This window comes from Bombus bifarius, unplaced genomic scaffold (assembly GCF_011952205.1).
Source record: "Bombus bifarius isolate JDL3187 unplaced genomic scaffold, Bbif_JDL3187 scf7180000008176, whole genome shotgun sequence".
Taxonomy (NCBI): Eukaryota; Metazoa; Arthropoda; class Insecta; order Hymenoptera; family Apidae; genus Bombus; species Bombus bifarius.
Genome location: NW_022884493.1, coordinates 1,531,063 through 1,556,281, shown reverse-complemented (window position 1 = coordinate 1,556,281; position 25,219 = coordinate 1,531,063). Strand labels below are relative to the sequence as shown.

The 25,219-nt window shown below is 35.8% G+C and overlaps 3 protein-coding genes across 5 annotated transcripts in view; 2 read left to right on the top strand and 1 right to left on the bottom strand.

Moving 5' to 3' along the window:
• LOC117209400 (tyrosine-protein kinase Drl-like) overlaps positions 1–11,348 on the top strand; it is a 29,191-nt gene extending 17,843 nt beyond the window's left edge. The window contains exons 2-8 of the mRNA XM_033451418.1: positions 1,699–1,826; positions 6,563–6,969; positions 7,295–7,480; positions 8,287–8,425; positions 8,624–8,916; positions 9,478–9,637; positions 10,292–11,348. Of these exons, the coding sequence (XP_033307309.1) occupies positions 1,699–1,826; positions 6,563–6,969; positions 7,295–7,480; positions 8,287–8,425; positions 8,624–8,916; positions 9,478–9,637; positions 10,292–10,540 (1,562 nt within the window). The 3' untranslated portion in view covers positions 10,541–11,348. The remainder of the gene's footprint in view (positions 1–1,698; positions 1,827–6,562; positions 6,970–7,294; positions 7,481–8,286; positions 8,426–8,623; positions 8,917–9,477; positions 9,638–10,291) is intronic.
• A 1,795-nt stretch (positions 11,349–13,143) lies between these two features.
• Positions 13,144–15,275, top strand: LOC117209369. The gene is made up of 3 exons (XM_033451339.1): positions 13,144–13,686; positions 13,772–14,080; positions 15,034–15,275. The coding sequence occupies exons 1-3, from the start codon at positions 13,408–13,410 to the stop codon at positions 15,163–15,165; spliced, it is 720 nt and encodes a 239-aa protein (XP_033307230.1). The 5' UTR covers positions 13,144–13,407; the 3' UTR covers positions 15,166–15,275.
• An 853-nt stretch (positions 15,276–16,128) lies between these two features.
• Positions 16,129–23,832, bottom strand: LOC117209368 (proteoglycan 4-like). 3 transcript variants are annotated; one of them, XM_033451338.1, is made up of 6 exons: positions 23,602–23,832; positions 19,170–20,153; positions 18,444–19,079; positions 17,637–17,739; positions 16,952–17,075; positions 16,129–16,604 (listed from the first exon to the last, which is right to left on the bottom strand). In XM_033451338.1, exons 1-6 carry the CDS (start codon positions 23,690–23,692, stop codon positions 16,416–16,418), a joined length of 2,127 nt encoding a protein of 708 aa, XP_033307229.1. In that variant the 5' UTR covers positions 23,693–23,832; the 3' UTR covers positions 16,129–16,415. The 3 variants fall into 3 exon arrangements, with proteins under 3 accessions (XP_033307229.1, XP_033307228.1, XP_033307226.1); XM_033451337.1 differs by having other exon boundaries at positions 18,444–19,646; positions 19,689–20,153; XM_033451335.1 differs by having other exon boundaries at positions 18,444–20,153.
• Between the last annotated feature and the right edge of the window lie 1,387 nt (positions 23,833–25,219).

Below are 25,219 nucleotides of genomic sequence, written 5' to 3'. Positions count from 1 at the left end.
ATTGAAGCGTGTTTCGTTTTTGTTAAACTCTCCATTTGCGAATGATTTTTAATGAAATAGAAAGCGAATCTTTGTTTAATGACTAAGGAAACAAAAGCTTCTTGCAATACAAAAAAGTAGGAGAAACTCGAGAAGAGTTTTCTAAAGCACCGATATAAATTCCTGTAATCGTAATTCACTTTTAAGTGGCACGAAGGTAGTGAAGCTAGCGTTTCAATGTGCCTTTAAACTTCACAGAAGCGTTGTAAAAATATATGTAAGAAAATAACAAGCCCATTAAATCGACAGAGCGAAACCACCTTCTTTTCGAGACAATGTGCTCGTACTACCATTACTTATTCTTTCTCACTTGGTAAATTGCAAGGAGAAGCAGGATCTCTTCTGTTTCGCTTCGGTTCACACGATTTGTATTCGCGTTTGAGTAGTCTATTACTCGTGCCGAGGTTCGTGGACGTTGTATCGGCTGTCTCCTTGAAGATAACCGGATACTTAATCTACCTGAAATATCCACTTTCTTCGTGTTTTATTCCCTAACGATTAAAGTTAATTTTTCCTCTCTATTTTCTATGTCGGTTCTATTGACCTCCTTTGCCTTGATTAAAAGTGCTATTTAAAAGCGCTACTGATCTAGTATGGATTTTAATATGCTTATTATATTCGATGTCTGATTTGCAAATCTTCTGCCGCAAACAGTGAAAAAATTGCCTCAGTGTCATATTGTGTAAAGAATAAAATTGCGTCGAAACTTTTGGAGATACGGAGAATCGCTAATGAAATCCAACAATATAGACAGTAGAACTGGATAGAATTATTACTACACGTCGCTATACGTGACATTTAAAGATTTGTGAGAATTACACACGCTAGGTTAATTAATCGTAAAACGAACACGTCGCTATGAATCACTTTTGGACGTAAATATACTTAAGTCTTTTACTCACGAAATCGACCACCAATAGTCTCACCCCATTTTCATCATGACGTCATTGCTTTTGTGTTTCGTGAGCATGAAATCGTACCTTCCTAGCCGATAAAGTTTACATTCGAAGAAAGCGAATTTATATTGCAATGTGAGTAGCTGAAATCGGAGAAGATATCGATGAATATGTAAATAGTTTCGTAACAGTGATATCAATAACTAATTTTATTATTTAAGATTATAGATAAGATCAGAGAGTGAATATAGTAATTTCAGTGTTCTAAAACATATTTAAAGGTATGTAAGTTATTTCCATCGAGTCTTAAGTGATTTATTAACATAATAGCTTGTATAAAGCAACATAATTTTAAATAATTTACTGAATTTAACTTGCATCCTTTACGTCATATGACAAATATTAATTATATCTGTCGATAAAATAGATACGTAATGTGTATATGAATACATACTGAAATTTGATTTAAATTTATTAAGACTTATATATACTATCCGAAAATTATTAAGCATGAAAATTCTAAGAATTGCCAATGATATATTACATAGTAAAAATTAAAGATTACACGACATTAAATTATTGCAAATACTTATCATTAACTTGATAATAAAATTCTCGATATTTCGCAACTTATTCCAGAAACTTGTATTTAATAATAATATAGCAAAAAGAAAAAAATAAGAGTCCTGACGTTTTTATTTTACGATCTACTAATAACAGTTCGAAAGTTCTAATCGATAAAATATTTGTCGCGCTGTTGCAGGTCTTCAGGCAGAATTGTTTTACGTAAGAGAAGGCGTTATAAACGAGTATGCCATTAAATTCGTCGTCCCAGTGCCAGCGCAAGTTCACAAGCTGCATTTCACTTGGGAAAATCTCGCCGGTAGGCCGGTAAGTTTTACAAAGGCACAGACCTTTGATGTAATTTCTTTGAAATAATTCTTCTCAAACGACGCAAATCTCGAGGAGGGAAAGGAGGTTAAAAAGCTTGCGACTTTAAAACGCAAGGGAAACGCGAACCCGGTAATGAAAAGAAGCGTTAGCGGCTCTTAAAACGTAGCTTCCGTATCTTCCGTTTGCTTTATTCCTTATTTACGTTTCTTTGACTGGTCGCCACGGTGGATCAAAGTCACCAGGAACGAGGCACGATAAATTCGCCCGTTAACGAAGGAAACCGTGTGATGGCGAGATCTCACAGACGAGAGAATCTTGTCGGATGAATCCTTGATGAAAACTCTTCAAGCTTGAACGGTCACTGAGCAACTGTTCGAAGCCTTCGCTCTTTCCTTGTTCTCCGTTCCGTTCCTCGCCCTTACGAGACGTACTTATCCAGATTATCGAGGCATGTCGGTCCTTCCCGTTTCTCAGATTCATGCCACAGTGGCGCAGCACTCGCCATGGTATTCTTCGTCGAAATGAATTTATAAGGAGACCTATATAGTCGATGAAGAACGCTTTCGTTAAAATCGTTGCAAATCTCGCCAATCCAAGCTGCCTTCGAGAGAATTGTCAATAGCGTGCCGCGGGGATTAATAACGTGCTGGGAAGCAAGAAATCAGTAACGGAAGAATGCTTTATCGAGCAGAAATGAATAGGATTCGTTTTTATTTGTACCTATGAATGTTTCCATGGAAAGTGCGGTAGAACTCCATTTATTTGATCCAAATTTTAGTCTGTACCCGATTATTGCGAAATTTTTTAAACGATATTTGGAACAAAATTTTCAAATTAAAGATACATTTCCTTGAAAAGCTATTTTTCATTTTTCGCTGCGTGATTGATTCGATTTTTCAAATTTTCAAATGTTTCAAATGTACGCGATTAAAGGCGGAAGATTTTAATTGAAACGATATAGTATAGATATAATACTAATTCGATACAGATACATCTTTTCGAACAACGAAAACAACATTCTTTGATACTCCATAAATTTTCGTTCGAGGGTATGGAATGAATTTGTCGCAGGAAAGGTTCGATGTGACTCAAAAGTGGTCAGTTTGATTGGCAGGTAGCTGGTGCGCTTAAGTAGCATTCGGGGCACTCGGTTTTGTCGCGAAGGTGACGGATGTCTCGACGCTGGCCATCAGTCTCCGGGCTTCTTCCTCTCCTTCTTCCTCTTCCTTCCACCGAGACATCTCGAAGAAGTGGCTGGACCACTTTGTCCTACTCTCGGATCTGTTCTTTTTTTTCCGCACATCGTCGACGAGTCAATCCGACACTGTGCTGCATTCTGTCCACTTTTCGCCGCCACTTTGTCAAAGTACCATCGTCCTCAACGAGAGCGCGTTAGCAAAAAGCATTTTCCCCAACGCACTAATAATTCATTCGTCACTGTACTTTCGATCGTTTTCTACGAACTCGTACACAAGTAATACTTCTCAATATCATATTATCTTCATGACTTAGTAAACGGACAAAAAGTTAAACGCATAAAATTGCGTACGTATATTTTCTGCTGTGTACTAGAATAACTAAAGACTATTACGATTATAATCTATAATTAACGTTCGAGTTATTTAAATAAAACACTCATAACTATAAAAACAAAGTAAATTTTCTAATCCTTATAGAGATACGAGGCACAAGACATAACGCAACCAGATCTGATTATGTAGCAGTATGCAAACTCCAACAGGTAAATTTATTGAAATTAGAGGGGAGATCTGCGTACTACTAAAGGATTGTTACAATTTCATTTTATTGTTTGTGAGTTTAATTTTAGTGCTATATTTCCTCTGTAGTTCTGAGACGAGAATGAATTAACTTTCCACCATTTTTCTTTTTTCTACTGAATATAATTTATCCCTTTTTTTTTTGAGAAAAAAGAGATAGACCATTTCTCAGTGCGGTTGTAAATGTTGCATATTTAATCACGACATAAATATCGAAAGTTTTGAATAATTTTATAGTTACGAGATGCGACGTATAGGAACCGTTTCTCTCATTAAATTTTTGCTATTTGTTGGGTTGCTGTGAGATCATAATTTCGAAAAATCAGTTTCTTACTATACAATTTTTTTTGTAAAAGCCAGAAAATATGATAATCATGTGATAGGAAAAATTCTTGGTAAATGTTAAAAATTCGAGTTAAGATCCAACAATTTTAATTTACTTTTCGTCGAAATATATGACCTTTCGTTTTTGTTAAAAGACGACTGTCTGCCAGACGTTACACCAAACTTCATTCTTTAGGTGATACATTCGAGGTTAAATAGTATTTTGTGAGAGTTCATAATAAATAATTCTCGTCACGTTTCACCGGATATAGAGTATGTAGAATATAACAGAACACAATGTAAGAAGCGCTACGATCTTTCTCGACTATTTAACACGATACATCATTTTATGCCATAATGGTTAGCACATGATTTTATAAAAATTAACATACACTACTGATTCGATTAGTATCTCATCAATTTCAAATTAAATAGTGCTGAAGATTGAATATGGATGAGATTGCAGTATATTTTGAAAAGGTTAACGTTAGTTAGGAAGTCTATTCTATATGATTCGAAGCATCATGCGGTATAATTAACATTTTCTCAGTACAGTACAATATCGTGGTTACGTTATTCGTTTATTATATTGTAGCATTGTGTTATTCAAAGATACGAATAACGTTATACCGAAACTAAGATAATATTATTTCAGTACACTTTGCGAGCTTTTTCTTGGATTCTTCTAATTTTAAGAATTATCTCCAAAGGCAAAAGTAAATTTCGTGTTAATGAATCCAAGCTTAATAAAAAAACGTCTTTATTACGGGGGAAAAAGTGTCCGCTTCTCTTGTAGATTAAAGCATATATTTTTTTTATTAAAACAACTTAACATTTCGATTAAGCAGAGAATGTAATACGTATGACACTGGTAGAATTTTATTGTAAAAAGATATAAATATAATACAAGAAATAGTATAAATATAAATCTGAGAAACATGCCAATTTACATAAATAAGGTAGGGAGGCTATATTACGCTCAAAATTAGATCATTCTAAAAGTATAAAAATACTATATGAGATTAATTTCTGCTCTCATTATTTTCATTTGCATACCTATTTATTTATCATTACATATTTTGTCTTTAAATGCTTATAGAAGTATCCAAAAATGTAAATTTTGTTTTTCAATTCGAAGAATTTAGTATTGCCGTTTTCGCGGTCGATAATTTGCGAGTGGCATATTTTAAGTAAAATATTTGCCGAGGCGATTCTAGGAAAAGAATCATCCTCAGAAACACGGCACGTTCGTAAAATTTCACGCTGCCGCGTTGTTTGGCGAGTTTCTTGCAAAGTCTCGGGTTGTTTTGAGGCGTTCAGAAAATGGAGAGAAAAAAATCATAAAAAATTCCTGACAGTTTAAGTCGAATGGTTAGCCGGTTTACAGAGGCATTCACTGTCAGCACGTAGTTGGTCGCTCGTGGTCATAAAAGACCGCAAGTTGAAGTAGCCTATAACGTATACAGCGCAAAGCGTGCAGCGTATAGCGTGTAGTGTACGGAGTGTAGCATGGTAGCGACAAGCAGGCAAGTTGACGAGGTGCCTTCTCCGCGGCTAGTTGGGAACCGATCATCATTGCGAGCTGGTAATCAGCTACGAGCTCTTCGGCTTCAACCGAGCTCCTCTTTCTTTCATCTAGCATCTCTTTTCCCCTCTTCTTTTCTTCCTCGTCCCCCTCCTTCCCTCCCTCTCTCTCTCTCTCTTCCGTTCTTTCCTTTCTCTCATCCCCCGGGCTTCTCTCGCTCGCGGTCTTCTAGATTCACTTTGCCCTCCACTGGGCGCAAATTGTCTTCCGAGAATGGTACGTTTCAGATTATAGGAAGGTTCAACGTTCGCGTGATTACGAGCAAGTAGTAGTAACTCTCACCCCTTCCGTCCTCCGACTCTCTTCCATTTGTTTATTGTCCTATCCGCCCTTCATCGATTCTTAAAAGCAATACCTTTTACCTTGCTTCCACTTTACTTTCTTCCGTTTCTCCACTTCTTTCTTTATTTCTTCTCTACCAATTCGTTCTTTGTTCTTCCCCTTACACGCGGAAACAGTCTATGTAGATCAGAAATTTCCAGTGATTTGCATTTACCGTATCTTCCTTTTTTTCATGGATCCGCCGGGAGATTGCACATTTCGCTCGAAACAGGTGCGCGTAAACGCGTGACTCGGCACGGAAATGCGAGTTCATTTGTGTTCATTTAGCGAGTCTCGCTGGGATACGTGAAATTGCAATTTGGGTCGCACGGACGAACAATTTTTTTGTTTATTCTACCGATTCGCCAGAGAAAATATATCTTTTCTCGTTCCAGATTATTCAATGCGAAAAATTTTGAAAAATTTCCCGATTATACTATTTGAAACTTATTATACTGTCGTATATTTTGGATATTATTGATCATTATGAAAAGTCGCCAATGAAAGATCATATGAACTTTCAAAGTATTCGGTACAAGTGTGTAAAGTATACTAACGATACACAGCTATTTTATTATATAATTTATAAATTTTGCAACAAAGTATTACAAATAATTTACTTCGATCGACATTCCGTTGCTTTATTCCATTCTCAATAACTGAATTTATTCCATGTTTAAGTTAGTAACGCCTTTATAAATATTTAATAATCTCGAATTTTTCAGTTGCCGTATACAATGTCGGTAGACATCAGCAATCCATCAGCCTTGAGTAGTTCCCTGAATATATCACAGGCTGGTGAAATTCCAGTCGGTGGACTGCAGACTTGGGCTTTGGCATTGCATTGTGGCCCGTATGACGCGGAGGTCGACTTGAGTCTTCGGATAAATGTCTCCCTGTCGAGAAGAAACACGACCAGTTTGGACTTTAAACGAAAGAAAATTTGTCTGAAGGATAAAAGTAACATAGGAGCGGAAGAAGTTCTTGTCGCAGCTTCCGGATCCTCTTCTGGCGGACAGGTGTTTTATGCTGCTATCGGTTGTGCTTGCGCGTTCATCGCAGCGATTTTTGTTCTCGTTATCGCTTATTATGTGCGTGACAAGAAGACTAGGAGGCATCGAGATCCTCTTCAGTAAGTGATTTTAAATCACCTAGTTATTAATTATTCTTAATATTTTACAGACTAGTATTTTTATTATTTATTAGAAACTACTATTTATTGCTTTTCTATTTACATTTCTCGTATACATATAAGAAAGAGATTTTTTCAATTTAATTTGCTTTTTGGTGTTAAATCGACATATTGGTTAAAAAAAGAAAAAGATGATGAAGGGATATATACCAATAAAATTTATAAATTCTCTTATTGCAAATAAAAAAAAATCATACATTTTTCATAAATTTATAAATTTTTTAAACGTATTTAATTTCATATGAAATTATGTTTGCTATTTAAGAGAATCGAGGGGTCTCAGTTCTGCGTGTAGTGTGGAAAGAGGCACTGGAGTCGGACCAGCACAGACCTTTTTATCACCTGAGACACCTCCACCTGCTTCTGCAACATCTACTTCTACTTACAGAAGATTAGACGATCGACCTAGTCGAGAATTGCACGAAAGGATTCAAGAAATTACAGTTCAAAGGTAGACAATATCTCTTTAGCTAAAGTACTACGAGTGGAACAACGCTCTCACGCTCGATACTTAACAAATACGATAATTAATCCGTATCTAATAAGATTATTGAAGCATTGAACGAACGAACTAATTTTACGTAAGCCAGATTTTTTTAATGGACTATGAGTATTACTGAAAACTTATACTATAGATATTTACTTGTATTTAATAAAATAAAATATAATCGTATCTGATTATAAATAATTATTCAAGCAGAGAGTATTCATATCTTTAACACTATAAACGTCAATATCGAATGGATTGGTAACTTTTATGCGTTTATGAAAAACTTAAAAACATAAAAATATGTACATAGGATATGTGCGGAAAAATATATAAAATATCCAAAATACTATACTCTCTATAACATTAAATAAATAAAACAAATCTCTATCGTAGTTTTGCTCGTGCCATTATTTTCATGAAAATGTCATAAATTTGCATAAATATCCGTAGTCTAATAATAAATACATACGCATATGGGAAAAATTAAATTACGGGAGTGAAGTATCCCAGGAGCAAATTTATCCAGTTTTTGGCAGGTATAGATGGAAAGACCGAAAGCATACACGAATGTAAAAAAAGATTTGAAGTACTTACACGTTAACCTGTTTCGATTATTCAGGCTGCTTCCGTTCCGATACTCGGCCGATCGTTTCAACCTCCCAATAATTTTGTAAAGAAGGACTCCAGAGTCTGTACGAAATAATTATTGGTTTCGTTGATGGTGTAGTCACGAATCCTGAAGTAATCATGTTTCGCACTTGTTACAGATGCAGGGTACGCCTCCTCAGCATCGAAATGGAAGGCACATTCGGTCGCGTGTATAGAGGCAGTTATCACGAAGAGGGTGCGTCCTCCCCGAGGGATGTCCTAGTGAAAACTGCTGCTGAACATGCATCACAATCACAAGTAAGTATTTTTTCCTTCGTCTGCCAATTAACTTGTCTTCTTCCAACATTATTAATGAAATTATAGCATACCAAGTTTCCTCTTAATTCACTTGCAATTAGTTCCGAGTAGTATCGCCATGTTATTATCGCGTTATTATACGACTTTATATACTTGTATACACGAGTTTTGATCGAGTTCATTGTCTTTGCTTTGAAGGTTGCTCTTCTATTACGGGAGGGTTTAGCGTTATACGGTTTGAGTCATCCAGCGTTGCTTCCTGTTTTGGGTGTCTCTATCGAAGACAGAAGCGCGCCTTTTCTCTTGTATCCGCACACTGGTTACAAGAACATGAAGAGGTTCTTGCTGAGGTGCAAGTTGAGCAGCGAAGGGCCACCGAGAGCACTCACCACGCAAGAAGTCGTGGAAATGGCCCTTCAAGCTGCCAAAGGGGTCCAGTATCTTCATAGAAAGAGACTGGTGCACAGAGACTTGGCCGCTAGGAATTGTGTGTAAGTAAAAAGCAGAATTATTTAAAGCCTTGCTTCTAGCAGAAACATTTTACTTTTCATTTATAGTTATTCATACATCTATAAGCAGACGGTCAACTGGATTTCACGCGTACTTGACAATTTTTAACGGATGTCTCATTAACATGGAAATTCTAATTGCACCGGATTTTTTCAATTTCTGCTCGAGCGTAAAAGCGCTCTTTTATAACTTATATACCGCACTGAATATTTTAGCGAAGCATCGATTGAAGCGTTATAAAGCTAAGGTTGTTACGTTTCGTTGCGATATTAATTGGCCGTGCGGCATTAATTAGCAATAAATACAGTGGCTCGAGACCGCTTTAATTACCGACTGTTACTGTTTCGCCTCGCGGAGATGGCCTTAATGCTCCTCTTGGTAGATCCTTTTTGCGCGACTTTTTGCATTACCACGCGAACCAGTCGACAAATTTAAACCAAGCCACGTTTAGCTTATTTGCTCTTTTGCCCTGCACCTTAGCATTTGTATTAGCAGTTAGTACACCTCGAAGATGTTTAACGATCAATGTTGTATTTCATTAGGGTTGACGATGATCTGAGGGTTCAAATCACGGACAACGCTTTAGCCAGAGACCTGTTCCCGCAGGATTATCATTGCCTCGGCGACAACGAGAATCGCCCGATAAAGTGGCTTGCCATTGAAAGTTTGCTTAATAAAGCGTTCAGCACTGCTTCTGACGTTGTGAGTAAATCAACTTTCTTTGCAAACTTTTTATCAACTCAAGAACCGAAGTCGCAGGAAGTTTTTATTACTTTTGCTTACGCATATAATAAAAGTAAATCGATAAAAAGAGAATTAATTGTATTTCGATGTATCCTGATTCATCCTGAAGCATATATTTTATTCAGTTTGGAGAACTTTTTACATTTTGAAAAAAGAAGTCGTAAAATAAATAATACAATTACATGAAAGGAAATAGATATTCATTAGGTATATATACAGGCTGTTCTACATGATGCAACGCATGATTTCCCAGCAGCGATTTTTCATTTGCAGCTATCTGACAAAAAAGTTTCGTACAAAAGTTTATCAGTATCGAGTAAATAAAAATTTCGAAAATAGTTTGTTCTCACAACGAAACCGAAGTCACTTTATATTTATATAGAGGATATTAAGATAGTTTCAAAAAGCATGCAGTTTGAACGCGATCTTCTTTTCTATTTATCGGTATTATTCAAACTTTTATAAATATGAAGTTGCCAAAAGTTGTCGAATAACTACGATTGTTCTATAACTTCCTATTATCTGCAGAAATTATATAAATTTTGTTACAAATTTAACATAAATTTGTTATTAAGAGATGAAAATATTAATATGTATTTATTAATGTTCCAGTGGGCATTCGGAGTCTTATTATGGGAACTTACGACGTTAGCACAGCAACCGTACGTGGAAGTCGACGCGTTTGAAATGGCTTCTTACCTCAGAGATGGGTATAGATTAGCACAACCAATAAATTGTCCCGATGAGCTGTTCGCAGTTATGGCTTATTGTTGGGCAATGTCCGCGGACGAAAGACCGACGTTTAGCCAACTGATAGTCTGTCTTCAAGATTTCCACACTCAATTGACCAGATACGTCTAATCGTTGTACGATTGAAATCGAACGCAGTTCGTACAAAATAAATAGATCTTGTGTCCGAAAGATTTCTAAAATTTACAAACGTGACTGAAAAAAGAAGATCGTTGATAGAAGATGTATATAATAGTAGTACTTAAACGATAATTTTAAGATTTTCAGAAAGTCAAGCAAATATTCGTGGCTATAGGCACGTAGTTTCATATGTATTTTGTAAGAAAGAGAATCGAATCGAGCGTTTTAAAAGTTACAAACACTTGGATCGTAAAATTCGTTTTTGTAGAGTCTATTGTGTAATGTATTGTGAAAAGAGTATTAAATAGACGCAGGCACGTAATCTTTATAATAGCATTCAGTAACGAGTCACGGTAGAAATTTGATGTATGTAACGCATAATTTATTTCCATGTTAAGACTGAATCGAATATTTACCTGGCAGTATATCGCTTATTCGGCGAAATATCATCGTGCATATCCAACGTATCAAAGAACTGCCAAACCCTGCATCAGCGTAAACTGCCAATTCCTTACTCAGGAAGTCGCGTAATCGAGCAAAAACGTGTTGGACATTTTTAAACGATGTGATACGCTTCGCTTGCCACATGATGAGTGTTTCGAGTGTGCCAATACCCATTTTGTATTTTTGTATATATTTACATATATGTATATGTGTAAGCGTTAGCTATAAATAGAGAACCGTAACACGGTTCTGTCTTGGCAAAAATTGTGTACATAGTAAGCGAAAAGAGATTGTGCGGAAGACGTTATGTACAAATCGCAGATGTTGCAGTCATAATAAAGCGATATAATACACACGCCTGTTATTCGCTATTTCTTCACCGAGAATCGATAACACCGTAAAGCTCTCCTCCCTTTCTCGATGAAAGTCGCCTGATTCCTTCGACTAGTTATTTTTGGCGTTTCTTCATCGTGGCTGAAGCAACAGAGCCGAGAGAGAATTCTCAACGCCGAAAGAGTTTTTGTTTTCTCGGAAATCGTTCATCAAATCGTGAGATATCGCCTGGTTAAACGACTCCTGTAATTCGTGCACCCAGCGCCGGGAACGTCGGTTGACAAAATTAATGGGGTACCTTCCTACCGTGACGTCTTGTTTAAAATGACAGATGAGCTTGTGTCTAATTTTCTGGTGTCTCTCGCTGCCTCTGTTTCGCGTACAATCGGCTACATCTTCCACGATAAAAAAATAACATTTTCGAGGATTTATAAATCACGCGACTGTAATTAATTATTGTCTTCTGACGGTTTCCCATATTTTTTTCATTCTTTAGCAATTCCTTCGTGTTAGTTAGTGTAGTTAAATGTAATCCATTCGGATATGTAAATTCAGTTAGATATCCTCGTCATCTTCGGTATAGTTCGCTGTTAAGCGAGTTAAGAAACGAAGAAAGGAACATCAGGGTATCTACGTGCGACGATAAATGCCATTCTCCTTGTATCTAACAGGATATCATTTTCAAACACGCTATACATACATATATTATTTCTATGTTTTTTAATAGATGATTTGAATTTATAATGAGCAGATTTCATAAGAAAACAATAAATATACAAACGCATTAATTCGTCATTAATTTACATTAATTTATTTAATTTATTTACGAACAGTAGTAGAACTATGGGATCAAGAACGATAAACATCGTGTAATGTCCGCTTTTATTAAATTCTGCTCAAGCTATAAGAAAGTTGAAAGAGTGGATCGACGCAACGAGGGTTTTAATGAATTTCAATGAGCTTCCACGACCCTTCGTTTGCATAGGGGCTTAGTCAAACGTTAGATGTAAACGACGGGATTTGAGATTGTTTCAATCTCTGTGTACTGACTCTGGCCGTACTGTAACGGGGTGCATTTCAGAGTAGTCATCCTTTATTCTTCATGTCGAAAGAGCAACACAACGTCATTCGCGCACGCCGCGTGTCTTTTTAGTTTCGCCGCGAGGGTTCTATTCAATACGCACGACTTTACACGTACTCTCGTTTTAAAATCTTCTTTGAAGAAGTTGTGAAAATCAAACAATGATCGTGTATATTTTCTCGATACTTACGACAATAAATATTTATATTGTTATTGATATCCTTGTACTAAGTATCTGTTTGAAAGTAAATATATTCTCTTAGTATACTGATATAGTAGTATACTGAAAAGAAATATTCGTAGAGATTCAATTTTACATCGTGATTTAGAGTTGGAATTTTTAAACTTCGATTTGCATTCAATTATTTTTATTACGTTTGTACGTGTCAATGATTTGAAATCGCGTTAATTTTTTTCCGCAAATTAGCAATAACGTATTATTAAATATAGGTTCTTCAAGAAATAACAACAAATTCCAAATATATCCGAAAATCCATATATATAAAAGTATACTAAGAAAATTCGGCTGGAAAAATCTGGAATATCTTGTATATTAAAAGAATCTCATCGACGCGTAAGCAATGATATAACGTAAAGAAGTGTTAGTAAGACTAACATGTGGAGGAAGCGATTCATTGAGAAAATAACATATTGCGTTGTTCCTTCTTTTAATTTGCATATAATCATGTTCGCATTAATTAGTCACAAAACCCAAATGCTTAATATTCATTTGGATTTCGTGTTACCTAACGTTTTAAGAGGCAATTAAGATCACCGATTTCTCAGACAGCACACTTTTCGCTTTCGGTTAAGTCTTCCCTTTTTTTATGCCACTTAGATCCACGGAGGTCATTGTAATTTTCTTGCACACGTACAGCAATCACTGTCATTACTATATGTATGTATACATCCTGTTTGAATACTTATCCCTTCCTCGGAGCTATTCCTTCGTACAACATCGAAAACTCTGCTCGAAAAAATAGTACCAATCGAAGAAACAATGGAGAAGCGAATAAGAGAGATTGCTCTTTTCGTTTTTTTGACGGCGTTTGCATGGGAAAGTTATATATCGTGCATAGAGATTTCTTCGCAGATTGTATTTGATTCTCAAGAAAATGAACGAGATCCGAACGATTTCTACTCGAAAGATTCTCTTAATTTAAACCAAGTTAACGATCGATTAGCAACGACTCGACGGATTCCTAAATCTTTTATCTTCGCGATAAACAGTGAGAATGCATTTAGAATGTCGAATAAAAAAAGGAGTCATTTTATACAAGTAAGTAATTCTACCGTTTTATATCCGAAGAACTGTTTGTAATGTGTTAAACAAAAAGATGAAGATCGAAATGAAATATTTCCAGGACGATTCAACGAAGCAGCCAGCTGTTATTAATAATATTCAAATTATTGTGAATGAAAATGGAACAAAGTCCGGCATAGACGTATGCAAAAATGGGATTTGTAACATCTCAGTCTCCTCAAGACTCAATAATGAAGGTAACATTGTAACTGACGTTCATCTTATCGTAATAACAAAATTAGAGGCTGATTTTAAGACGAATGATATTCCAATTGTGGACGGAGTTCGTGGTGTAGCAAATACGTATGATCTTGGTCTTCGTCATCTAAATCGGTCACGTCCATCGACATACTTATACAATACTCCACAGGTAACGCTAATTACATTAATGAATAAGTAATCTTTAATTCCAGTTTCCCTTTTAAATATCGCTATTCTAAGCTCTAATCTGTTATTAATTCCCACGTGAAACTTAATAGAGATTTATAAAATAATTTATATTTTTAAACAGTTAACGAAACTAATCATAGGTAACGTTTGTAGTATTATGTACTGCATACTACGGTAATTTATGTCCAAATAGATGTGCAGTGACTTACGAAAGTATTTAAACACTTTTCACAAATACGACTTTTATCGCAAACAAACACGTTACGAAAAATTGATATGCACTGTGTGTATACTTGCCTCGAACGTAGCGCTAGAACTGGTCCTTCTAAATACACGAGGCTTACTATTAATAATATGACGAAGAGTCGACTGTCCATATAATTTTGTAATCCTTAAGAAGTGTACGTTTGCGATAAGTATCTTAGAACTTTAACGAACTTTATGTAAAATCTTTTATAACATACGTAATGTATTAAGGAAAAGATTCTATAAATGCTCTTGTATTTCTCGGAACCTTTTACTTTAAGTTACGGAACATCCACGACTCAGTGATATCGATAAAACATTCACGTACGAACAATATCTATCTACGAATGTATACATTATAATGTCAGAGTGCCTTTTAACACTTTGTTCGTAGTCTCATCTCCTGCGCAATTTTGCAAGGTAAATATGTAAATGGAAAGTGCGTCAACGCTGACAAAAATAAAAAACGTCGCCTCGTGTCTGCCGTCGGCAACTCTTAAAAAACATAAGACGTCGATTCACGTCTCCCGATATTAACGAGTTAATATAAAATCTTTACGTTAAACCGTTAAAGTTTCATACGATGAAACATTTTCATTAAATTTTTACTTTGCAAAATTTCGAGACATAGACAATAATACGTTCTAAGTATCGTTATAGAGATATATAAATAATAAAATGTTTTAGATCCAAAGTCGTTACCAAGGCGGTGAACCTTGGTACCAAGGCCGAAGGAGTTTTCAAAGACCTCGAATTAAACCTGTTGTTGACGACAAAATAGAACCGCCTCTTAGCAAAACTCAATGGAACAAGGAATAAAAATCAAGAAATTATTAATGTACGACGTTTCTCTTGCGAACAATATCGTCGTGTTTAATAAAATACAAATAACGACTTTATATTTACTTGATTGCTTTACAAAGAGATTTCAAACGAAACAAGAAATATTCACAACTGTTTCTACAGGCATTTAAATATAGATATTGTCCCATTCGCAGCTATTAGAACACCTATAGAAATCAAGGTAAGCAAAACAAATCATTAGGAACTTGCTGAAAATCGAGGATTATTACTTCGTTCAGAACTTCATCGGTAAACTATGGATTTTTATGCGTTTACGCATTACTTGCATTCATAAAAATATTATATAATTTGCATAAAAATCCATGGTCTACTCGGTTATAAGCAATAGATCGAAGCTTTTCCCTTATCTATATTTTCCTCTCTTTCCACCATTGATCGATCTTGGCATTTATACTATTAGATATTCCGTTACATTTTCTGTTTCTCTGTTTCACGCATTTACAAATCTTATTTATTATTATTATTATAAATTTTGCTTTTACGAATAATTCCATCAGATTCTAATTTTCAGCAGCATTTTTCTTTCAATGTCCTTTGATTCAATTGAATTGATTTAAAATTTTCCCAGCGAGATTCGAATCAAAAGGTGGTCTGCGTCAATATATGGAATTATCAATTCATTATTTTCTTACAAGTCTCGTAAATAACTTCCACAAATTTTCACACATAATTCTGACTCATTAATCCGATCCTTAATGATCCTGGTCAATTATGAAGTTTTCTATGATATTAAGAACTCCTAATACTTGTAAACGGTGGAATTTATACATAGAGAGTAAAGTTATACCACTTTAAACGAGTGAAAAGAATGCTATTCTATTCTATATATCCATAACAGAATATTCCAGTCGAGGGTCTAGTAGGGAAATTAAGTTTTTCAGAACTTTAGAATGGAGTATCTGAGCGTACTAGGTAATCTATGAACTTAATCACAGATTTAATTACTTAACTATTCGTGGACAATTGAACGTCAAATAGTTTTATGCGCCCTATACTCTGGGTGTTTACTTGAGTACAATGAGTATTTTTACGCCAACCAGTTATGTATATTTGGTAAGTAAACGATTAAAAATATTATCTATAATCCTGAGTTACAAAGAATGTTGGGTTTAAAAGAGTAAAAGAAAACAATTGTGTTTTATCGCGGTATTAACGCGTTCCATTGAAGATCAATGATAATGTAAATCCAACCGAGGACGTACATTTTACTCTTGGACTGTTCGGTAAGTAATTTTTCCATTATCATTTACACCTGTTGTCGAAGATTTGCGAGAGATTGTTTTTCCATCCGGACCAACCAAGGTGTGAGAGCTAGAACTGGAAAACACTCCGTAATTATTGCTAGACGGTGGAGGGAGTTCATCGGCGAATCTAGATTCTATTCCCGGTGCAACCTGAAAGATTAAGAATAAATTTTTCTCTCCCTGCTCTTATTTCCTGTAAGTATCGTATTATTTGTGAACCTAGGTTCTATAAACCTATTTACGTTTAGACCAAGCGAACGAACGCCCGTTCTTCCCTCATTTCAGTAAAATTAAAGCGAAAATAGCGTTTTTTCTTCATTTGGTGTTTCTTCGCTCGTATTCATCGTGAAGAAGCTCTTTTGGCGTAAGTGATTTTACGCAAGCTCGAACGTATGCTCTAATTCCTGCTCTACGTTCTTGCTCGTTTGATCTAAACGCGTTTTAAGAAGTACTAGTAAATTGAGAAGGTAATATACGTGTAAACTCTTGAAACTTACTGGATTAATTGCACCAGCTTGATAACCGCCATCTGGTCCCAAATGAATGCCAGAAACAGCGGTATGTGTTCCAGGGATGCCATTAGCTCCGTCAGTGGCTATGCGATTAGTTGCTTCAAAGATCCTATAAGCATGTATAAAATTTATGTATTAGTTGCTTCTATAATGTTATTTCCATTAATACCAACTTCATTTATTGGAACAAAATTTTAGTCAGATTAACGGAGTTTTTGTCGATTGAAAACACTTGTGCGAATGTGCATTGCTATTGTGCGAATAAAGAATCGTAAGTACTGGGAAAGTAAACTTTTATTAAAAAAATATGTACTGATCAAACATGTGTATGTTTGAGTTTATGTGTCATAACATAAGATATTATCCACCACGAGCTTTAATATCTGGCTCAGGTAAAGTCAAGTAGTTTCTATGGCTCAAACTAAAACGAAAATCGAGAATAATAAAATCGCGTTGCTTACAAATTATTCTACATGTGAAAATAAGTTGAAAATGTAGAATGAAAGTCCTGAATATTTATATATTTTTGTTTAATTGGGAAGTAACGCAGTGGCATTACGATAACAGCCCATTAAGTTCAGAAATTTCAAAAAAATTTTCCATGAAATGATTTTTTAACGATAGTGATCGTAATCGTCGATTAAAACCTCACCAACCATATTAAACTTACGATTGTTGTTGTTTTTGGATTTCAGCTTGCAATTGTCTGAAATTTTCCTCCATTTGTTTCTGAAAATCAGGAAACGCAAATCCAGTGTCGAAGTATGGTGCGCCTGTAAACGATAAAGTAATAAGTACATATTAACGATACGTGAAGGATAGTTAGAGAGAAAAAACAAATTGATAGCTCTTTAATGTTCATGCAGCGGTACGTTAACACGTTATACGTTATAATATATCGAGTGTATAGAAAAATTTGTGAAGAATATAATAATGTATCGTATTATACTACCTTCCTCCCACGCAGCTACTATGATTAGATACTCCTGACACATTCATCTTCAAAAATACAACATGTAACAAGGAATTTAAAGCGAGGAAAGATAGTATAAGATCGCAATATATTTAGTAAAAGATAAAAAAGTAAATAAAAAGAAAAAATGCTAACTTTTTTCTTTAATTGTTCACAGTTATAAATTTTTCGTCAAAAGTTATATCCCGTTCTATGTTTCTTCGCAATCTTCTATGTATAATTGCACAGAATCGCAAAATGTTTCGATGCAAATACCTTCAGCAACCGTTGAAACTATTTTATAATACTATAGCAAAATTATAATCCTATAATTATCCTGTTTCAACGATTACACGTATTGCCTGCGAAATATCCAGCTTTACCATTCACTACACTCGACATTACGAATTTATCATGGTTATTAAAGATTTTTCTAAACGCAAATTAGCACAGTACATGCATCCACCCGATAATCTTCAAGCTGGTAATCTTGAGTTCGACTTTGCCCATTTTATTAATTATTACCTCCTCCATAGCTACCATATCCCCCTGCGTTAAGCATGTTCGGTACGTTGCCAGCGTTCGGTTCGACGACCAAAGGTGTGTTGACCGTGTTCAGGTTGTCAGGGTATCCTCCTTGATAACCTAACGGTGATGCGTTTAAATTTGTGCTATCAGCAGAAGCTCCAGCCGATGCACTAGCAGAAGCGAAAGATGTCGCAGATCCAGCTCCGCCATTAGGTGCAGTCCATGCATTATTATTACCAGTATCGGGTGTAAAGTAAGGGTTGTAAGGGTTGTAAGGATTGTAAGGTACCGAAAAGTCGGGAGTGAACGAAGGCATGAAGAACGGAGGGAACTGGAAAGTTGGGAATTCAGGATACATGAAAGTTCCTGTATTTGTCCCTTCGTTTGGAACTGGATTTGTTGCCTGGTTCGATTCAGGCTTTTTATTAGGCACTTGAACTTCATCATCCGGATTAAAACGTGATCCTATCACAGGGGTGGCGGTTGTCGATGTTGGATTAGTTACTTTTCCAGAATCGGATGGTTGTTTTGTCGTAGGTGCGGTTGTGGTCTCGGATTTTGGTTTCAGCGTCGTAGATTTGCCAGCTGGACTAGACGACATGGGCTTCGGCTTAGGATCCGTGGATTCGCTATTTGGACTAGAAGTTGGAGTCTGTGATTTAGGTGTGGTAGTCTTAGGAGTCGGAGAAGAAGTCACTTCAGGTTTAGGCGTGGATTCGCTATTTGGACTAGAAGTTGGAGTCTCTGATTTAGGTGTGGTAGTCTTAGGAGTCGGAGAAGAAGTCACCGCTTCAGGTTTAGGCGTGGATTCGCTATTTGGACTAGAAGTTGGAGTCTCTGATTTAGGTGTGGTAGTCTTAGGAGTCGGAGAAGAAGCCACCGCTTCAGGTTTAGGCGTGGATTCGGGATTTGAACTAGAAGTTGGGGCTTCTGAGTTAGGTGTCGTGGGTTTGGTAGTTGGACTAGAGGTTGTAGTTTCTGAATTAGTCTTAGGCGTAGTAGATTCGGCAGTTGGACTGGGAGTTGTGGCTTGTGGTTCGCGCGTTGATCTTCGATTCGGTCGAGTAGTCGGTTTAGCAGATGTTGGACTTGGTTTGGGAGTCTTACTCGTATTTGAACTTGAATCAGGTGTGCTCGTTGGACTTGGTTTCGGAGTCTCATTAGTACTTGGAGTTAAATCAGGCGTGGAATTTGTAGGATCTGAATTGGACGCTGTAGGATCTGAATTGGGCGTTGTGGGATCTGAATTGGGCGTTGTGGGATCTGAATTGGGCGTTGTGGGATCTGAATTGGGCGTTGTGGGATCTGAATTGGGCGTTGTGGGATCTGAATTGGGCGTTGTGGGATCTGAATTGGGCGTTGTGGGATCTGAATTGGGCGTTGTGGGATCTGAATTGGCCGTTGTAGGATCTGAATTGGGCGTTGTAGAATCTGCACTAGAAGATGTAGGATCTGAATTAGACGTTGTAGAATCTGGACTAGGTGTCGTAGGATCTGAATCAGGCGTTGTAAAATCTAGGCTAGGCGTTGTAGGATCTGGCTTTTTTGTGGAAATGCTTTGAGAATTTATGTTGGGCAGAGTCGCACTGGTAGGATTCAAAGTAGACGTAGGTATAGTTGTACTTTTGGTAGTACTGCTGGATTCTCGTCTCATCCTCGATAGTCCATTGAAATCCATCTCGCGTGGTCTATCTTCGTGCAATCCATCTTCGTCGATGAAAAGAAAGAAAATACCATTTTTTTCGTTTTTTTAATTGTTTTTACACAAACGGGTCACTGTGTCTTTGCGATCAACATTTCACACATTTCACTGTTACTACCAGCATGCTTTTGTGATAAGTTTCAGACGCTTTTAATTGCAGGAAGTTCCTTCACCTTCTGCATGCATGTAAAGGAAAAATTCCATTGCATAAAACGTTAAATACGTGTGTTAACTTTCACATCTTTTGTTCTTTTTTTTTTCTCTCGAAAGACCTTAATCATTCAAATCGCATAATCTTCGTTACTTTCACATAGAACATAAAACATGCAGAAAGATTATGTGACAGATAGCGCTTTGGTAAAATACGTTCGTGCACATGCCTGTTTCTTCGCGTAAGTAAGAATCTATACGTGCAATGGATACGGACAATTGTGGAATGGAAATGAAAAAGATCTAAAATAAATGACGAGTATGAAAAAATGCTATCAATTGATACGAATTACTTGTAAAATAATTCCTGTACGAATTATACTTGAATTTTCCTACGCTCTCCACTGTTGTCGTAAATCAGTCGGAGAGATAAACGTTCGAGTAAATGTATGAACTTTTAAAATTCCAGTTTCTTCATATACATTACGTCGCATTTGTGATCTTTACAATAACTCAGAGCCAGTTTTATCGACGACAATCTTTTTTCGTGGTGGAAACAATCCTGTGTTCGAGAGTCGGAAGTTCAGTCGAAAGTCGCGTCATCGAAATTTTACTTTTAATAAAATATTTATGACGCATCGTAATTTGGAAAGCGACTTTAGATAAATAGAAACCGAATGACGCGGTTCTCAAAGCCGTATCTCGAAGGAACTTTCCAATCCTAATAGTACTCGTTCGAAAGATTACAAGCAAGTTCAATGTAATTGCGTATCGCGTAAGTCGACGATCGTAAGGTCGCTGTAGTAGGAAATAAAAGCAAAGAAAATGAAACGAAAGTATCTCGATAAGGGTCAAGGTTGGAAACAAAATCAGGTCATGGTTCGCGGGTGTCACGACCAATTATCTGAACGCGATGACACACGATGATGTTTACATGCAAAAGAGAATGCATCGTGTTAATGATAGTTTGTTACGTTTTGTTTGGCTCGTTTTGGTTGTGTTGCCGTTAATTTTTGAATTCAGATTAAATTGTAGTGTTGTCTGTTATTTAATGCGATTGGCAATTAAACTGCACGTTTCGGCTAACCTGCTACGCGCAGGAGTACTGGCACGGGAGAGGATTAAAGTCGGTGAAAATAAATGTTCGCTTAATCCTATCATATTATTTGACAGATATTCTTAATAACAAATGTTTATTCTAATTCTAATTGGATATTGACAGAATTGTCGTTGAGATTTCGAATACTCGAAGTTACAATCGTTCGCAATACGTTTTCACTCTTATTAATTACAAGATTTTAATTTGATTGATTTTCAATAATTTACAAATTGACAAATACAAACACGTCGATTAACAAGACTAACAAGAACTGGGAACTAATGAATCAAAGAACTAAAAGCTAAAGAACTAAAGGACTAAAGAACTTAAGAACTGAGAGCAAAAACTAAGAGCTAAAGGTACCAAGTGCTGAAAAGCTACTAAGGAACTAAAGAATTAAAAGGCAAAGGAACTGAGAAATTAAGAGCTAAAGGAATTGAGAATTAATCGCTATGAACAAAAAAATTACTTGCCAAGAAATGGGGAACTGAACCGTCAAGAACCAAGGAATTAATCACCAAGAACCGAGGAACTAATCACACAAAACTGAGGAATTAACTACTCTGAACTAAGGAATTATTTCTCTCTCTTCTATATCGCTACGCTTATTTATATTTAGGTCTATAGTGGAGGGATCGTCATGTGACGGGTTATTCCGTGGGGGTTGTGAGGCTCGAATTTGGTTTCTATACAAATTGTTAAAATTTATTTAAATTTCAAATTGGAACGCTCACTCGCGCTATTGGTAGTTTTAGTCTACGTTACGGCGCGTGAGCAGCGCGGGACGTGATAAGTTAACGTTACGCGGGTACACACATAAGAATATCGATTATCGATATTATCGCGGTTGGAAAATCTTCCGCTTACGGTATTTCTCGGTACATGCACGTCCGAGCATTCGCCGGTATTTCGCGCTGGTTAAGCAGTATAGATAAACTAATGCTCCTTTCTTTGTATTTTTTTGCAGATTAAGCGGTAATCGACTATTGAAAATATACTTAATATCATAACGCATGTTTTCAAAATATAGATTACAGTTTCACAATGTGACAACACTACTTCTTATAAGTTATATATACTTACTTTAAAAAAACTTCCTTTTCTGCTGACATATTTCTGATTTTCGCTACTATCACACACGAGTGCATCGCTTTCTAACGAAGGTGGGTCCTTAAACTGTTAACTAAATTTAACGAGGAATACGGTAACATAAGGAATTTATTAATACACACGTATACCGGTGTCTTGATATTCGGATTAAAAAATCATATTTAACGTGAGAAATAAGATTACTTGTATAATTTTATTCTCAAATTTATTAATCTTCTCTCGGAAAAATAGTTTCTTTAAAAAGGTATGTTAGAGGCGTAAAAGGATCGATAAGAATATGATAAAGGAATAATTATATAATTATTGGAAAATACTTGCTATTATTAATGAACGAAACAGCGTATAAAATACTTTGTTGAAAACCAAACTGACGCGTCAGTTTCTTTCGAGTTCAGTTTCAAGTGTGAGAATTCGGAGTTTTTTCACGGAAGACCGTTCTCCTCGTAAATAACGACCCAAACCTGTTTCTAGAAATCGGATAACGTCGATATCTCCGCGAACGGTCTTATGTGTTCACGTATATATTCGAGTACAAAAATTTGTTCGTTATCAACACGAATGCTTAGCTGCCGAAAGTTTGTTAATATTTTACGATTACGTCATATTCCGTGAATTTCGCAATTTTCCTGAAATCCCGGTATTTTATTACCATGTCGATTTAAATACACGCAAAATGTTATGTAACGCACAGCTGGAAAAAATGTTTAACTTGAGAGAACAATTTCCTTAGAAATATCGTTGCTTAACTAAAACGATGACTCCGATACGATCTAGCAGTGTCTCTAATAAATGCTTTTTGTCCATAAAGTACGACAAACGAATCAAACGGTATAATTACGAACAATAGCGAGAACAAAGTAGTGTTAGAGCGTGTCACGATTATATTTAAATCGCTTCGTCTGCTTCGTCAGAGTCGCTTCTTAATTATCAAAATTGTTAGGTGTGCGAGTGTGCTTAGCGGCTTACGTCAAACAAAGTGCAACATTCGCTAAATAGCAACTAGTCTATCCATTCGTGTATTAGTAAAGGACAATTTATTTCTGTGTACATGCATACAATACGTGCGTGCATATGTTTATTCAATGACTACTCACTTCTAAGCACTCTGAAGAGAGGGGATCGTAACTCCGCGAATGATCCCGCAACGCTGACAAACAATAGCAATGTCAAGATCCTCGTATCCATTTTACCCGGAAGTAAGAAAACAAGGTTGGAGAAACAAATTGATATGTTTTTAACACTACCGAACGCGAAAATTTAATCGATCCAGACGTTGTCGCAGCTTATGAGGGAATGACTGAGTGAACCGGCGTCTCGGCCATCTTATATAGGATTCGCTCGGATCTCTTCCTTACCTTGGCTCGTTTCGATGTCCGTGCGGCGCGGCGTGCGAAAAATTATACGACTGGCTGAAATTGTGGAAAATTAATAACACACGGAAGTTCGTGCGTCGTCTCATTCCCACGATGTATTCGTATAAAATGGAGGAAAATTTTGAACCGAATATTATTATTCAACCGTGTAATCCAAATGTTATTATCGAAAAGATTCCGCGACGAATAATCGACAGCTTGTTTCTTCTTGCTAGAGATAATCTTTCATTCGTACTATGTTCATCTTTTATCTTTTCAAATTAAATTCCATATCGATAATTCATTCATACCGAAGACAATTCGTTGTATTCAAGTAAAGTGTAAGGAGAAAATAACAAATAAAAATATTATTATTATTAACGAATAAAAAATTATATATGCCGAAGATATTAGAACTTTTTTTAAGACGTTCGACTTGTTTTCATAGTTGATGAAACGTTTAAATAATTTTTTTCTAAGATACGTTTATATAACGTTAACTTAAGCAAATTATTTCGCTAATAATTTTAAACCTATTTTTTGCAATTGAAATTAATTTTCGTGGCAATCGATCAACTATCGTTTAATATTAATATTTATGTACGTTAGAATTGGTCAACGGTATTTAAAATCAATAACGTTCCTATTTACACTACTTTCTTATTGTATTAAGAACATTTGGAATTACGTTTAAACAAGATTAACCAACTACGAGACGTGAACGCAATATTTGCTTTATTCACAAATAATGGTCGTGACGATTTAACGATAAAATGATTCTTAGGAAATAAAAAATGATATCCTAAAATATAAGTTTCTCATATTTTATAGAAGAAAATCTAAACCGAACTAAATTTTTTACTTTTTTTACTTTTATAATTCTTTTATACTTTTCACATCTTTGTTCGTAAGGCTTCAAATTATAGTATAAGACATTAAATGAATTAAACGCATAAATCTCTCGATTTATTAATCGGAATAAACCGTTAACGTGATTTAAGTTACGAATTAGTCTTCGATTCGTTTTCGACAATGAAAAACTACGACTTACAACGTGCATAAATAATAATCGATACATCGAATCGTAATCGTTCTTACATCCTGTTCTACGCGATCTAACAATCGATCAAGGATAACCGAGATTACGTCTACCATTTTTTCGTAAGGGAAGAAAATTGCTCATAAAACTGAATAAACAAATATACCAATTAAATGCAATCGATAATCTTGTGGTTTATCGATTATTAGATAGCATGTAACAAATTGATACCTTCCGTACAACTTTCGTAGAAACAATCGTTAGCGAGATGCGGTCCATTTGCGAGAAGAAAAATATTATGAAGGATTGTGTCGCAAATCG